The following is a 15,611-nucleotide window of genomic DNA, read 5'->3' as shown; positions in this document are numbered from 1 at the left end:
TGTGAGCACAAAATGTGTGCTAGACACATATTAGCAAATTGGTCACAAAACTAACTTGCTTTTTTTGCTTTGCAACTACAGGGACTAATAGCTGCTGTAGATGAACTATTTCCAGAATGTGAGCACAGAATGTGTGCTAGACACATATTAGCAAATTGGTCACAAAACTTCAGAGGCTTAGAGAGAAGAAAGAAATTTTGGGCTTGTGCTAGATCAACATTTGAGGCACAATTTAAGTACAATATAAATGCCCTGTTCAAGCTGGGAATTGGTATTGTTGAATTCTTATCAAATACAACAAGGAGACATGGTGTAAAGCTTTTATTCAAACATTTTCAAAGTGTGATAGCATAGATAACAACATGGCAGAGAGTTTCAATTCTTGGATCTTGGGACCTAGGAACAAGACCATTGTAAGTATGTTGGAAGAAATTAGAGTTAAGGTGATGAGTAGAGTGAGTAAGTCAAGAGCATTTGCTGAAACATGGACAGATGGAATATTTCCAATGGCAATGATGGTATTCAATACAAATGTAACAAGATCAATGCAGTGCAACATTGAATAGAATGGTGATGTTGGATTTGAAGTGTTAGAAGGGGTATACAAGCATACTGTGAACTTGGGTCAACAAAAATGTAGTTGCAGATCATGGGAATTAAAAGGTATCCCATGTGCACATGGTATAGCAGCAATGAACCACTTGAACATGGATGCATCACAAGCAATATCTAGTTGGTATACAAAAGACACATATATGAAGACATATTCTCATTTCATTCAACCAGTCCCAAACATGGAAATGTGGCCTGAAAGTAGAAACCCAATGGTTGAACCACCTGAGGCAAGACAAATGCCTGGTAGGCCACCAAAGAACAGAAGAAGAGAAATTGGTGAAGTGAGAAAAGCTGGAAAGTTGCCAAGAATGGGGACAGTAATGACATGTTCACTTTGCAAAGGACCAAATCATAACAAGAGAAACTATCCAAAAAATCCTAAACCTAAGTCTACACCAACACCCACTCAAGAGGTACATTCATATTAATTTGCTTTTATAAATTATTTTAGAATACTTATTAAATTTAATGTCTTGTTGTGTTCTTTTTCCAATCATATTAGTCCACCACTGGAAAAAAGAGGGGTAGAGGTCATTATGAAAGAACAAGCACCAGTAAGACTGGTACAAGAAGAGGTGCAGGAAGTGGTTACAAGAAGAGGCCTAAAGTTGTTGGACAAGGTGTATTTGTTGCTGATACTGAATATACGTGTATTAATGTAAGTGTCTTATAAACTGTCAAAATTATATTTGTCTTCTAAATGTGAATCCCAAAATAACTATGTAGTTGATATTGCAGCAAGGATTGTCTAGCAGAAGGAGGGTTAATACTGGTGTGGTGAGTTCTGCACATGTGACTGGTGATATTGGTTTTAAACCTACCAAGGGACTGAAGTGGAAAGGCAAACAGGCCATGACTCAAAGACAACTTCAAGTCGAAAGTGTTATGCGTCGTATTCAAACCAGATCAAAAGTTGATGGCATTCAAACAAGGTCACAAGCCAAAGAAAAATCACTCTCAAAGAAAACTTCTTAGTTGTGTGGTTGTGGGTGTCCAACCAAACTTAAAACAGTGTTTTATGTGTTGATGAATCTGTGGTTGTTCAAACAAACTTAAAGTAGTCACTGTTTTATGTTATGCTAGTTAACTTAAGTTATTGTGGTTGTTGGTTGGTGATTATGTGGTTATTCAACTAACCTTAAAGTAGTGATTGTTTTATGTTTTGCTAGTTAACTTAAGTTATTGTGATTGTTGGTTAAAACAATGAAACACTATGATGCTTCTTTTTTATGATCAAGAAAGCACTAGTTATGTTATGTTTGTTGCCTTCATGTTATTATTTCATGATATCATAGTACCCATTACATGTAATTGTATTGATCAGCAAAAACAACAAAAACATACATTAATAGAACACCAAACCAAACTAATCCACAAAATGAGTACCCTAGATCTGTTGAGCAAGGAACACCAAACCAAACTAATAACAATTGCACTAAAAAAAAATTCAATGACACACTAAATAAAAGAACAATATCACATTGCATATCAAACTAACACCCAAAATCAGTTTCAATATCCATTTGCACTTGAGCTGTTCTTCTTGTTTGTTGGTTTTCTTCAACAAACCCAAAATTACAATATTCGCTTGGATCGGAAATTCAGGATCATACCAATCGAAAAACTTACAAAAATTTCGAAATGAAGACTGCATTCATAAAATCAAAGTTAAAAAAATGAAATTGCATAATACGAACTTGTCAAATAAAAAGCAAAAAAGGAGTAACAATACATACCCCATAGTGTCTACAACCGAAAAATCTACGTCCGAGATTGTCATTTGTCCATGAAATTTTCAGAATTGGAGTAGCCCCACATAAACAAACAAGTCTCCTGCTATTGTTCATGAATTTAGCAATAACAATTAAAACAAAAAAAGTGAGAAAAATCTGAAATTTGAAAAGGGAGAAGGGATAAAGAAGAATAAATAGGTAGAGAATAGAGAGAGAAAAAATCTTAAAATAACCCAAATATTAAAGAAAAAATAGATTTTTACTTATATTACCGTTGTAACTTCATGATGTGGCAAAAAATTGCTGTCACACGCGCCGTCTAGAGTTTGATTTCAGTTTCTATGCCAGGTGGACGGAAAAGGTGTACGTGTAGGATGAATAAGCAAGTTCAGGGGGGTAATTAAAACAAAATAAAGTTTAGGTGTACATTGAATAAAAAGCTTCAAGTTCAGGAGGGTAATGAATACTTTTGCCTATATGAGAATTGTCTTGTCATAACTTGTTTGTGTATGTCAAAAGATGTGCTCATCCTATAAATAATTTTTATATGTACAATAAACATGTAAGCGATGCAAATAAATTTAATATTTTCTTCTATAATTTGATAAAATTGAAGATAAAATATAAGAACATGACAAAGAGCAATTTGACGTATTGTTTAGTTCCATTTGATTTTGAAGTTTATTAATTTATTTTATTAATTCTCAATTTATAGACACACTAATCTTTTTAGAGAAAATCTTATATCTCTGAGAACCAATAACAAGATAATTAAAAAAAAGACATTTAATTAAACATTAAGCCAATTAAATTTAGGCCAATCATAAATTAATATCTCGTAGAACACACTTATTTATAGATATACGTAGGCGCATATATATATATATACTAGATAGAGCATGGCCGTGCAAAGCACGGCCCAACATTAAAGGATCATTATTTCAAAAAACTTAGTGCATTATATAAAAGATCTGGTTTTCACATTAGTAAATTATAAGTGGTATAATATAGTTGCAATAAAGAAGCCGATCATATTTTACATATATGTCAGAAAGCAAAAGCATCCCCTTTGTACATTACACGAATCTCTAATGTTTTACTTGTCACCATATATAATGAGTAAATATTTTGTTCTAATTGATATGTAATGAATACTCACCAATTATCCTAGGGTGTTGTTATTTGATTCAACTTCCATACATTAATTTTAATCAACAATCTCCATAGGCCTGTGTCACCTCGCCCTCACTTTATATTCTAGTTCATATATTTCAATGCACTTATTCTGTGCAAATTTACAGTCAGGGTGTTTCTATGGAAGCATATGGTTAATGCTCATATGATGGTTCATCCGAAACGGACGATATTATGTCCTTCCTAAAGATCAAAAAGAAAATTAAACCGAAATTCGTAAGCCCCTGTACTCAACTATTATATCTTCACAAGATAATATAAAATTTGCATACTATTGACCGTCTTTATATTCTACTAATGGAAGTCCATGGCATATGTTGTTGTTTGAAGACCAAATTGGTTCAGATATCAAATTGGGACTTTTAGTTTGTGTTTTATACACTGATTCTACATTAGGCATAGTCCATGGCACAAATATTCACAAATAAATTATGGGTCACCCGAACAACTTTTTTTGATATATTTTATTTTAAAATTAATCTAAATTTGATATATTCCGTTATAAACAATTTTAAATAATTAAATTCAATTCAAACTTTCAAAATCAATAATCTCGCTTATCTCTCTCCTTTCGCCATCAATCTCATCACAAACCAATCAATTTTTCTATACCGCAGAAGTTTTGCAAATGTTTATAAACTATTTGCATAACTTTTTTTTAAAAAAATGGCCAAAAGTTAAAACACCGGTCCTTATGAAGGATATACTTAAGGGCCCGTTTGGATAACCAAACCATCATAAATCTCACGCTTCTATGAGTCACTCAAGACCTGATAAGCTTGAGCTAGCTCCTTAAACTGCACAAGAGAACAACTATTGTCATATTAGCATAATAACACCACCTAAAGAGGATTAATCAACAATAGGGACCATTCAAAAAAGTGTAGCTTCTCACTGGCTTATCAGCCAAGAAGACAACAACTCCAGACACAACCATCATCATGAGAAGGGAGCAACTTAAGATTATATCAAACAAACATAATAAAAAAACAGCACCACCAATACACAAAAAAGAAAGGGAAAAAACAGCTCAAAGTAGCATAGAAGCAATTTCTCCCAAGTTGGACAAAGGACATTCCCAAACTTCATGGCACCTGATGTAACATGGATATAACAATAGGAGATGATAAAAAGAAAAAAAGGCTATCCTTTCAGGATCACCACCCTTGTCAGGTACTCAGGAGGTTCATCTAAGCAGCTTTACTTTACAAAACCAGTATTCAGGTTCAACTAAGCAGCTTTACTATACAAAACCAACAGATACATGGAACTCTAAGAAGCACCTCAACTAAAACACTTGCACATCCTAAAAACACCACCTTTGATGAGCAAACACAACAACATAACAATAAAAAAGGCACCATCTTAACACATAAAAAGAGATAAACCAGCTCAACAAGCATTCTTCCTCCCCCTCCCCAAAAAACAAAATCTTAGGACCACCATTGGCTGGCTAACTGAATTTTCAGGTTATCAGTGAGCACTTGATTCCCCACCTTATAATTCCTGTTCATAAGAACCTCCTTGGCTGGCTAACTGAATGTGAGAGCTTGATTCCCCACCTTATGATCCCTCTTCCCCTTCCCCAGTATATTTCTCCCAAATTGAAACTAAGACATCCCATTCTTCAAGAAACAATGGATGAAACAAGGATATAGCAGGCAGCAGGAGATGGTACAGAATTTAAAATGTACCTCAACTAAAACATTTACACAGCCAAAAACTCAGCCTTTGGCAACTCTTCAGCTTAAACAAACATAACACGATAACAAAAAAAAAACTCCCAAATTAGAACAAAGACTTCACCTTTCTTCAAAAATAAACAAAAAGATTACCTTTTCAGGATCACCACCCTTATCAGTATGATTCTTCATAGAAGCTTTTCTATAAGCTTTCTTGATTTCATCTTCTGAAGCATTCTTGGAAACACCCAAGATTTCATAAAACTTTGTGTTATCACACTTTTTTCCCTCCTCTTCCAAACATCCTTTTCAATTTCAACTTTTTTTCAAGAACGGTATGAAAAGAACAGAATACCCAAATACTTGACTCCAACAAGGACTCAAAAGGGGTGTATATATACACATCTTTGAAGGCTCAGGTGAAATGAGATATTGAGAATAGTGGAGAATGCTCTAGAATTCTCTTCTTGCTCCTTATTCTAGATTGTTCACATTGAGAAAAAAACAATTTCTAGAGTTGAGGAAATTACACTTAGACCTACTATATTATGATTTATGTTACATTTTGGCCCTCTTATGTGCCCCCCCCCATGAGCATTCTTAAGGCCAACACCTTGATTTGGGCCCTTCTTTGGGATATCATGCAACTCCATAACCTGTATGGTCCGCTGCCTCTTGGCTGAAGGACAATTATAAAAATTCATTCAGATCGTTATCGGGAACCTCACAGTCATTAATCAATTCATTTCAATGTTTTCATAAGGAAACCGAACACGCATTGTATATATCCAGATAAAGTATCCAAAAAGTTTAAAGAGGAGGGAGGACCAACCTTTTTCAGCTTCTTGGTACCGCTCCTGGAGCTTTCTTTTAGTCGCCTCGAGTTTGACTGGAACAACATCCTCATCTGAATGTCTAAGCTTCTATAGGACGAAATTACACATTAGACAGGGATCAGAGCTTTACACATAAATCAGAAGATAACTTTCTTTAAGATACTCACATTCTGTTGAGACGCCACAGGCCTCTTTTGAATTGTGCCTTTATGAGATTTCTGCTGGAAGTTCATCTCGTTAACCTTGAGCTTCTGCTCCAAGGCTGGTTTTGTCGGTCTTCCAGGCCCAGATTCACCTCCAGATGGCTTAGTTAGTTTGGCAACTATTGTTTGTTTCTTGATTACGGCTTCCTGTTTCTTTTGTTGTTCACCCTTGTTCTCTTTGGGAGAAGCATTGAAGCAATCAGCAGACTGCTTCTTCTGGAGAGGAATGTTCTGGTTACCTAGTGATGGCTTTCGGCCATTTCCACGGTTCACATTGAATCCCCCACTGTTTCGAGGATCTGAAATAAATCCCCAATTGGAACAATATACCTTTATTAGAGGGGAATCCAAATATAGAGCAGAATAGCGAAGGGATATTGAAAGAATATGGACACAAATTCTGCTCACTTCCATCATCATCCATGCCATCAAAGAACTTCATTGTTCACTAACAACAAAGAGAAAATAAGTCAGTGGCAGCCGACCAAACAAAATAATCAATTTTCTAGAAGAGGGTAAGCTGATCATACTTGTGACAACTCAATTGAAGTGGTCTGAGCAGAAAAGAAAACTAAGTCATCTAAAGGCGGGGAAGGAAGTCCTTCCTCGTCTTGATCAACTACAGATGCTTTCATAGACTCTGGAGTGCTTTCATTACCTTTAAGCAAGAAATAACAAATTAGTTCAAAATTCAGCTCAGAATTGCGAATGACGACATATGAGAGATCCATTTTTTACTGAAGATTAAAACAGAAGCAAAAGAAACTCATAAGCAATTAACCTGCAAAGGCTGCAGTAGCATTCACCTATTCGTCTACCAAGACCTTCCAATCCCTGTGATCCATTAAAATGTGATCAGCAATAAGCTACGAAGAATTCTAACTTAAAACAACTCTATAGAAATAGACGATGTACCCAACCAGTAGATCAGAAAGTTGCATCAACAAGAAGGTATACAAAACATCAAAACTACAGCTCAAGTTACAGGGGCAAGGAACAAGGTCAGTCAGAAGTAATTGCCTCTAATAAGAGCCTTTTCTATCTCTCTGACTCTCATATTATCAGCACGGACAATTTGGCGATGACCAAACGAAGCACCCTTAATAATCGGTTCTCTAATTCTCTCAGGTCATTCAGTACGCACAACCCAGAGAATGAAGATGCACTCTAGCAAGAAAGCTCATAGACGTATCTAATGTAGGACAAAGAGCAAAATCGGAATAAAGGGCGTAAGAAACCATCAACGAACATACCCGTAATTCAAATATGGTATAAGTAGTTCCAGATCCTTGAATTTGCTAAGAAGACACATCGATAGCTCAAATTCTGGCATAAGTAGTTGTTGATCTTTAAATTTTCACACTGTAAATTAAAATAATTTCAAAAAGTTAATGCAATGATGTAAAAAGAACTCGAAGCAAAACCCACAACAGTATACGATTAAAATGAAGAAACTCTAGCACCGAATAATTCAACATGTTCAGTTTACATAATTAATAGCGAAATAGACCAACAACATGAAGTTGACATAGAATTAAGTTGAATCCTAATGCAAGTACCGAACAACAACAAAGAAGTACTATACTATATAAGCTTATGTTTGATTAGCAGCTAACATTGAAGCTAAGACTATGTTGCAGTCTATTTGCTTGGCATCTCCACTTCACTCTCCAAAACTCTAAGACTCCATTAACGGCAACTCAGAAATCCACAATACTACCCTGCTCCATTTGAGCTCAAACAAGTTGTTGTCTTTCTCATCAAAACCAATAAACCTCTCTCACCACTCTTACTTTATTGGTTATCTTAATTTGAATCTGAACATTTTTTCGACAATCTAAAATAGAATAGGGAAGCATAATGACTCAACCGAAACTAAAGAACTACCTTCTGCAAGATTTCTTAAATAGTTATTCCATATAACAACTTCTTGTTGATCAAAAGCTGAAACTCTCTCCCAAAAGTTTTAAAAAAACAATTAATTACTGCATGTGAAAACACACACAAAAATTTGAATCTGAACAGTTTCGACAATCTAAAATAGAACAGGGAAAGCGTAAGGACCCAACCGAAATTGAAGACACAACTATTAAAACTATTGAAACTTCCAAAACACAAATCCAAAATCTATAACAAACCTAAATGGAAAAATCTATAACAAACCTAAATGGAAAAATCAGTAAACATTCACACACCCTAATCAAATTTGGGACTTGGACTTTGTCAAAAAGAAAGATGGCACCAAAACAAAAATACAAAATTGAAAATGAAAGAACCTTACCTGGAGAATGTTGATGCACAGATGGTGGAACATAAATGAAGGAGATACAGATACAGAGAGAATAGAGTAATGTGTACATTGGTAACGTAGGAGGAAGACACGTAGGGAACTGAGAAGAGAGAATTGATGACACAGGAAGAAGACACGTACTCTGAATAGAGAACTGAAAAGACACAAATACCCTAAAAGCAATGAAGCAAGCATGTTGAAACATGCCTTTTCTAATATAAGAGAATATATATGTGTGTGTGTATATATATATATATATATATATACATATATATATATATATGTATATACATATATATATATATATATATATATATATATATATATATATATATATATTAAACTTAATTTTATCCTACTTTAGTTGGAGGTATTAAATCAACATGAAGTTATTTATCCTACCATTTATACTTATATAATGAGATAAATAATCCATAAATATAATAAAATAACTTATTTCATCAAACTAATCTAAAACAATTTATTTCTCGCCAAATATATATATATATATATATATATATATATATATATATATATATATATATATATATATATATATATATTATATGGTCCTATATTTTTTTAAATAGACATATTAAACTTAATTTTATCCTACTTTAGTTGGAGGTATTAAATCAACATGAAGTTATTTATCCTACCATTTATACTTATATAATGAGATAAATAATCCATAAATATAATAAAATAACTTATTTCATCAAACTAATCTAAAACAATTTATTTCTCGCCAAACAATTAATTGTTTTCCACCAAAATAATTAATGATGCAGAATTTTAGAATAATAATTGTGACGGTAAGGTATGAATGACAAAGTATGTAAAGTTATTTGAGATTGTTGGTAGCGGTAGGCATGGATTCTTCCATAAATATGGTAATTAAATTATTTAGAATGGTATGTGGATTATGGATAGTTTATTTTTTGAATTTGTAGTTCTCATAATAATAATAATAATAATAATAATAATAATAATAATAATAATTGGCAAATTTCAATTTTTGTTACGATAAGATAGCTAAAAGATTCATAGACCCTCACTAACTTGAATGTAATATATCACCTAATACTTCTAGCGAATATGCAAAGACCACAATTGGATAGTGTATTAGATTCAAAGTATCTTTTTACATGAAGGACAAACTAATCGATTAGCTTTGAGATAATGAATGATAGTTGTGTATCGAACGGTTTAATTTTAAAATTAATCGACTTGATTTATTGACTATTGATTTATAGAGATGTTAAATCGTTATAAAATTATTAAAATATTGACGTGTTGATTATTGATTTGTCGATTATTGATTATTATCGGTTTAACAATTAAGATTTGATATTAAAAAATTATTAAAAATCACTTAGAAACAAGGTGACCAACAAAATGAACCATGTACATGGTTCATAAGTTACATCTACTTAAAAACAAACACTTTATATTGTAGAATAACTAAGAATTTGATACAACCAGAAATAGAAGTAGGAATCAAAGTCGAAATCAAGAACTATATATACAAAAATATTATAAATATAATTATTTAATTTACTATCGGATAATATGTTACCACATTTTTAGAAAGAAAGAAAAAACCTCAAACTGTTAAGAACTAGTCCAATAAGAAAAAAGAACTGTTATCAAAATCGCTAAAGCAACAACTTATTATGGATAAATTAATAACTTTTTTACAATTCAGTTTATTAATTTTAATTCGATTTTACACACATGATGTAGGGTAAATAAGTCTTTTCCTATAAAGATTTTGTCCTCTTTTATTGAAGTCATGATTTTATATAATTATTGAGTAGGAAATAAAAATTAAGCCCCATTTAGTCGTTCAACTATGAGATTATGGAAAAATAGAATAGGAGGGGTTAAGTCTTTTCCTATTAAAATTTGTCTAGATCCATTTAAATCAAGCCACATTTTATTCTAACTTCTCCTTGCTGAATTTAATATAAATCTGATTTTACATTATTAAAATAATAAAAACTCACTGCATTATTTTTTTTTAAAAAAACAACCAAACTAATTACAAAAAAGGAACATGGCCAACAAAAAAAAAAAGTTAGAACTAAAATCAAACAATTTATTTTCATACTTTACCATGTAATCATGTTATTAAAAAGACAAAAAAATTTATTTTATTAAAAAAATGAAAATATTATTTTTTAAAATAGGACTCATATTGAAAGGTGATGTGAGATTATGCATAATTTCCAATCATAAATATATTTCTTAATTATCATAAATGTCATTTAGATATTTTTAATCATATTTTTGGATATTAATATTTTTATTATTTAAATATTAGAATACACATAATTTTTATTTTTACATATATACATATTATAATTTTATTTATCAATTTATTTTTTATTAAATATTAAATTAATATATAATATTATATCACATATTTCTATTTAATCTTTCGTTAAAGCGAAAGGATGTAACGTAATTTTTGAACCATAATAACATCAATATTACAAAGGATATAGTATCATTTACGACATTTTTGATTTTGAACTTATAAATTGTTTTCCATTTATATTTGAATCAATGTAGGACCCTTACAACACATTTTCGTGGCGCTCATCACTTCTTATAGCCATTTTGCCTCTTCCTTTCACTTCTCTCACCTTTATCGACCAACAATGGCGGCTGCTGCCTCACCATCTCCATGTTTCTCCAAAACCCTACCTCCATCTTCCTCCAAATCTTCCACCATTCTACCTAGATCTACCTTCTCTTTCCACAATCACCCACAAAAAGCCTCACCCCTTCATCTCATCCACGCTCAACATAATCGTCGTGGTTTTGCCGTTGCCAATGTCGTCATATCCACTACCACCCATAACGACGTTTCTGAACCTGAAACATTCGTTTCCCGTTTCGCCCCTGACGAACCCAGAAAGGGTTGTGATGTTCTTGTGGAGGCACTTGAAAGGGAAGGTGTTACGGATGTATTTGCATACCCAGGAGGTGCTTCTATGGAGATTCATCAAGCTTTGACACGTTCGAATATTATTCGTAATGTGCTACCACGTCATGAGCAAGGTGGTGTGTTTGCTGCAGAGGGTTACGCACGGGCTACTGGGTTCCCTGGTGTTTGCATTGCTACCTCTGGTCCCGGAGCTACAAATCTTGTTAGTGGTCTTGCGGATGCTTTGTTAGATAGTATTCCGATTGTTGCTATTACAGGTCAAGTGCCAAGGAGGATGATTGGTACTGATGCGTTCCAGGAAACGCCTATTGTTGAGGTAACGAGATCTATTACGAAGCATAATTATCTTGTTATGGATGTAGAAGATATTCCTAGGGTTGTTCGTGAAGCATTTTTTCTTGCGAAATCGGGACGGCCTGGCCCAGTTTTGATTGATGTACCTAAGGATATTCAGCAACAATTGGTGATACCTAATTGGGATCAGCCAATGAGGTTGCCTGGTTACATGTCTAGGTTACCTAAATTGCCTAATGAAATGCTTTTGGAACAAATTGTTAGGCTGATTTCCGAGTCGAAGAAGCCTGTTTTGTATGTGGGTGGTGGGTGTTCGCAATCAAGTGAGGAGCTGAGACGATTTGTGGAGCTTACAGGTATTCCTGTAGCGAGTACTTTGATGGGTCTTGGAGCTTTTCCAACTGGGGATGAGCTTTCACTTCAAATGTTGGGTATGCATGGAACTGTGTATGCTAATTATGCTGTGGATAGTAGTGATTTGTTGCTTGCATTTGGGGTGAGGTTTGATGATCGAGTTACTGGTAAATTGGAAGCTTTTGCTAGTCGAGCGAAAATTGTCCACATTGATATTGATTCGGCAGAGATTGGAAAAAACAAGCAACCTCATGTTTCCATTTGTGCAGATATCAAGTTGGCATTACAGGGTTTGAATTCCATATTGGAGGGTAAAGAAGGTAAGATGAAGTTGGATTTTTCTGCCTGGAGGCAGGAGTTAACGGAGCAGAAGATGAAGTACCCACTGAATTTTAAGACTTTTGGTGATGCCATCCCTCCACAATATGCTATTCAGGTTCTTGATGAGTTAACTAACGGAAATGCCATTATTAGTACTGGTGTGGGGCAACACCAGATGTGGGCTGCCCAATACTATAAGTACAAAAAGCCACGCCAATGGTTGACATCTGGTGGATTAGGAGCAATGGGATTTGGTTTGCCTGCTGCTATAGGTGCGGCTGTTGGGAGACCGGGTGAGATTGTGGTTGACATTGACGGTGATGGGAGTTTTATCATGAATGTGCAAGAGTTAGCAACAATTAAGGTGGAGAATCTCCCAGTTAAGATTATGTTGCTGAATAATCAACACTTGGGAATGGTGGTTCAATGGGAGGATCGATTCTATAAAGCTAACAGAGCACACACTTACTTGGGTGACCCTTCTAACGAGGAAGAGATCTTCCCTAATATGTTGAAATTTGCAGAGGCTTGTGGCGTACCTGCTGCAAGAGTGTCACACAGGGATGATCTTAGAGCTGCCATTCAAAAGATGTTAGACACTCCTGGGCCATACTTGTTGGATGTGATTGTACCTCATCAGGAGCACGTTCTACCTATGATTCCCAGCGGTGGTGCTTTCAAAGATGTGATCACGGAGGGCGATGGGAGATGTTCCTATTGACTTAAAGAAACTACATAACTAGTTCTAGACATTGTATTATCTAAAATAAACTTCTATTAAGCCAAAAGTGTTCGATTTGTCTAGTTTGCTGTTAGTCTTTGGCGTGGCTTTGCTTGTTGTGGCTGTTGTACTATCTTCTACTTGGTATTTATGTTCACTTAAAGTTTTGCATCATCTTGCTTTTGTCGAATGGAAGGATTCAGATTATTATTTTTTATTGGCAGCACCTATTTCATTATCTGGAGCTCTATTTGAAAATGGGTGGTTTAAACGGTCACGAGGATAATAGCTTGTGTAACTAGAATATATGGAAACACTTGAACGTGTAACTAGAACTTTGGTAGGGGTGCACATTTCCTCCTTTAATAGGTCTTACGTTTCGATTAGTAGTGTTCTGTTACAGATGGACAAGATCATTTACCTCTTTTTTTCAGCCTCCTCTTGATATCTATCATGTGTTAGTTCCATTGGCTTTGAATTAAGTATAAAATTCGATATGCCAAAATGGTGGTGTTAGAATCTGTGCATTCACTATCAGTCAATGGACCGGGTTCCTTGACATACAAATAAGGATATAACAGAAAGTAAATGCAGTTTAATAACAAAGGAGTTTTACGTGAAAATCTCTTGCTCAAGTGAGTAAAATCACGACCTGTCTCACAGAATTTTTACAACCATTTCACTAATCTTCACAAACAAAAGTAAATCGGTTACACAAATGTGAGAAAAAGTTCTTAATCTCACCAACAAACAATAACTCTATTGCTGATGAGCCTAAGTAGATGTTACTCTACCCACTAAGCTCACTCTAGACAACATAGAATTTTCTAAGCAACACAAAAGTTACCCACTAAATTAGTTCAACTAACTAACTTAGAATTTCAAATCAGACCACACTGAATCCTTTATAGATTTAGGATCAATTTACAATGTAAGATCGAATAGAATATATTCTCAAACAACTACATAATGTACGCCTGAGTTTAGGTTGTTCTTGAATGATTCTTCTCCTTGATTTTCTTAAGCCTTTGTAAGAGTTCTTGAATGTGCCTTTTCAAGTTGCAGAAACTAAAGAGCAATATGTGGAAAGATAACATTGTATAGACAAGTCACTTTCCTTAAACCCCTGCCATTGGTTGGAAAGGTCTGACGTTTCTGACGCAGTTGCGAACTGTGCACCAACTTTCTGTACTTTCTCCAGCTGGCAGTCAACGAACGATTCATATTGAGAACAGGGTACCTTCACAAGGTCCCTGAGTTTGTTACATCATCAAAACCACAAATAACATTTCCCCCCTTTTTGATGATGACAAACAATACTCCAGGCTCCACTATAGCTTCAGGACAAGTCCCCCCTGAATTGCTTATCCACTCTCCTAGCATAAAATCAAAAACAAAAGAAAACACAATATACACAATATACACTGCACTAGTTGTATTCCCCTCACAAACATGTCCTGTCACAATAACCTGTTAAAATTACCATTTTGGCATCATAAAAAGAGATACAGTAAACCAATAGTATCAATAATAATCAGAAAAGATCGAAGCCTTTTGGCAATCAAACATAAAAGAAGGCATTTGACAAGAGATATCGGCTAGAACACCAGGAAAATAATATAAATAACATTCCAAAATTAACATTCAATACATTAACAGCAAACTGAAATCCAAGGACGAAAAGATAAGCCACACAAAGAAGACACAGGAAGATTATGGGACGGACTATGAAGGGGGAGGCTGATGGGAAAGAGACTGAATGATGAGAGTGAGACTAGCATTAACAGTATCATTATCTTTTATTGCTTTCTTGTAAAGCAATAACTTTGGCCCTCAGTTCTGCATTTTCCCTTTCCAAGGCTTGAACCGCATTAGTACCAGGTCCTTCTGTCTGCGCAGTGAGTAGCTCAACCTTAAGAATAGCAATTTCAGCATCCTTGCCACTCAACCTCACAGTCAGCTCTTCAACTTCATGCTTGAGTTGGTCCTAATCTTCAATAAATTGAGCCATTTTGCTCTTGGGATTTCCTTTCCCTTCAATTTACTCATATTCAACCAAGGTAGTTTTCTGAAGAGGCTTGCTTCACTGTACCAACTTTGCCAACACCCAACGGAATGTTAAAATATTTGAATACTTCAGTGGAAAGTATCCATATACCATACCATGTATCCCTTTTCGCTCAATGACAATCTTGTACATATGCTCAAGCATGAGTCTTGGAAGATTCAGAGGTTCGAACTTGCACAACAATTCGATCACATACAAATCAACGGAAGTTGCTGAGGTCCTCTTTTCAGTTCGAGGGAGGAGAGTTTTGTTGAAAAATTCAAAAACTAACTGATATTCACTTTTCATCACTTTCTTAAACAGCCCTGCACATTTTGTAGTAGGAAGCTTCGAACACACTGTCA

General features: G+C 34.5%; 2 protein-coding genes across 4 annotated transcripts; one reads left to right on the top strand and one right to left on the bottom strand.

Annotated features, from left to right (window-relative positions):
• Window positions 1-3,359: 3,359 nt before the first annotated feature.
• LOC101243966 (probable mediator of RNA polymerase II transcription subunit 26b) lies at window positions 3,360-8,510 on the bottom strand. 3 transcript variants are annotated; one of them, XM_069296314.1, is made up of 8 exons: window positions 7,517-8,510; window positions 7,045-7,097; window positions 6,794-6,921; window positions 6,672-6,699; window positions 6,228-6,562; window positions 6,057-6,147; window positions 5,378-5,903; window positions 3,360-4,339 (listed from the first exon to the last, which is right to left on the bottom strand). In XM_069296314.1, the coding sequence occupies exons 3-7, from the start codon at window positions 6,896-6,898 to the stop codon at window positions 5,713-5,715; spliced, it is 750 nt and encodes a 249-aa protein (XP_069152415.1). In that variant the 5' UTR covers window positions 6,899-6,921; window positions 7,045-7,097; window positions 7,517-8,510; the 3' UTR covers window positions 3,360-4,339; window positions 5,378-5,712. The 3 variants fall into 3 exon arrangements, with proteins under 3 accessions (XP_069152415.1, XP_069152416.1, XP_069152417.1); XM_069296315.1 differs by lacking the exon at window positions 7,517-8,510 and having other exon boundaries at window positions 7,045-7,112; XM_069296316.1 differs by lacking the exons at window positions 7,045-7,097; window positions 7,517-8,510 and having other exon boundaries at window positions 6,672-6,711; window positions 6,794-6,923.
• Window positions 8,511-11,072: 2,562 nt separating this feature from the next.
• On the top strand, window positions 11,073-13,373 carry LOC101247891 (acetolactate synthase 2, chloroplastic). The gene has a single exon (XM_004234616.4). The coding sequence runs from the start codon at window positions 11,220-11,222 to the stop codon at window positions 13,197-13,199; it is 1,980 nt and encodes a 659-aa protein (XP_004234664.1). The 5' UTR covers window positions 11,073-11,219; the 3' UTR covers window positions 13,200-13,373.
• Window positions 13,374-15,611: the final 2,238 nt, after the last annotated feature.

This window comes from Solanum lycopersicum, chromosome 3, assembly GCF_036512215.1.
Source record: "Solanum lycopersicum chromosome 3, SLM_r2.1".
NCBI classification, from domain to species: Eukaryota; Viridiplantae; Streptophyta; class Magnoliopsida; order Solanales; family Solanaceae; genus Solanum; species Solanum lycopersicum.
Note: the sequence above shows the minus strand (reverse complement) of the source record. Positions and strands in the feature narration are given on the sequence as shown.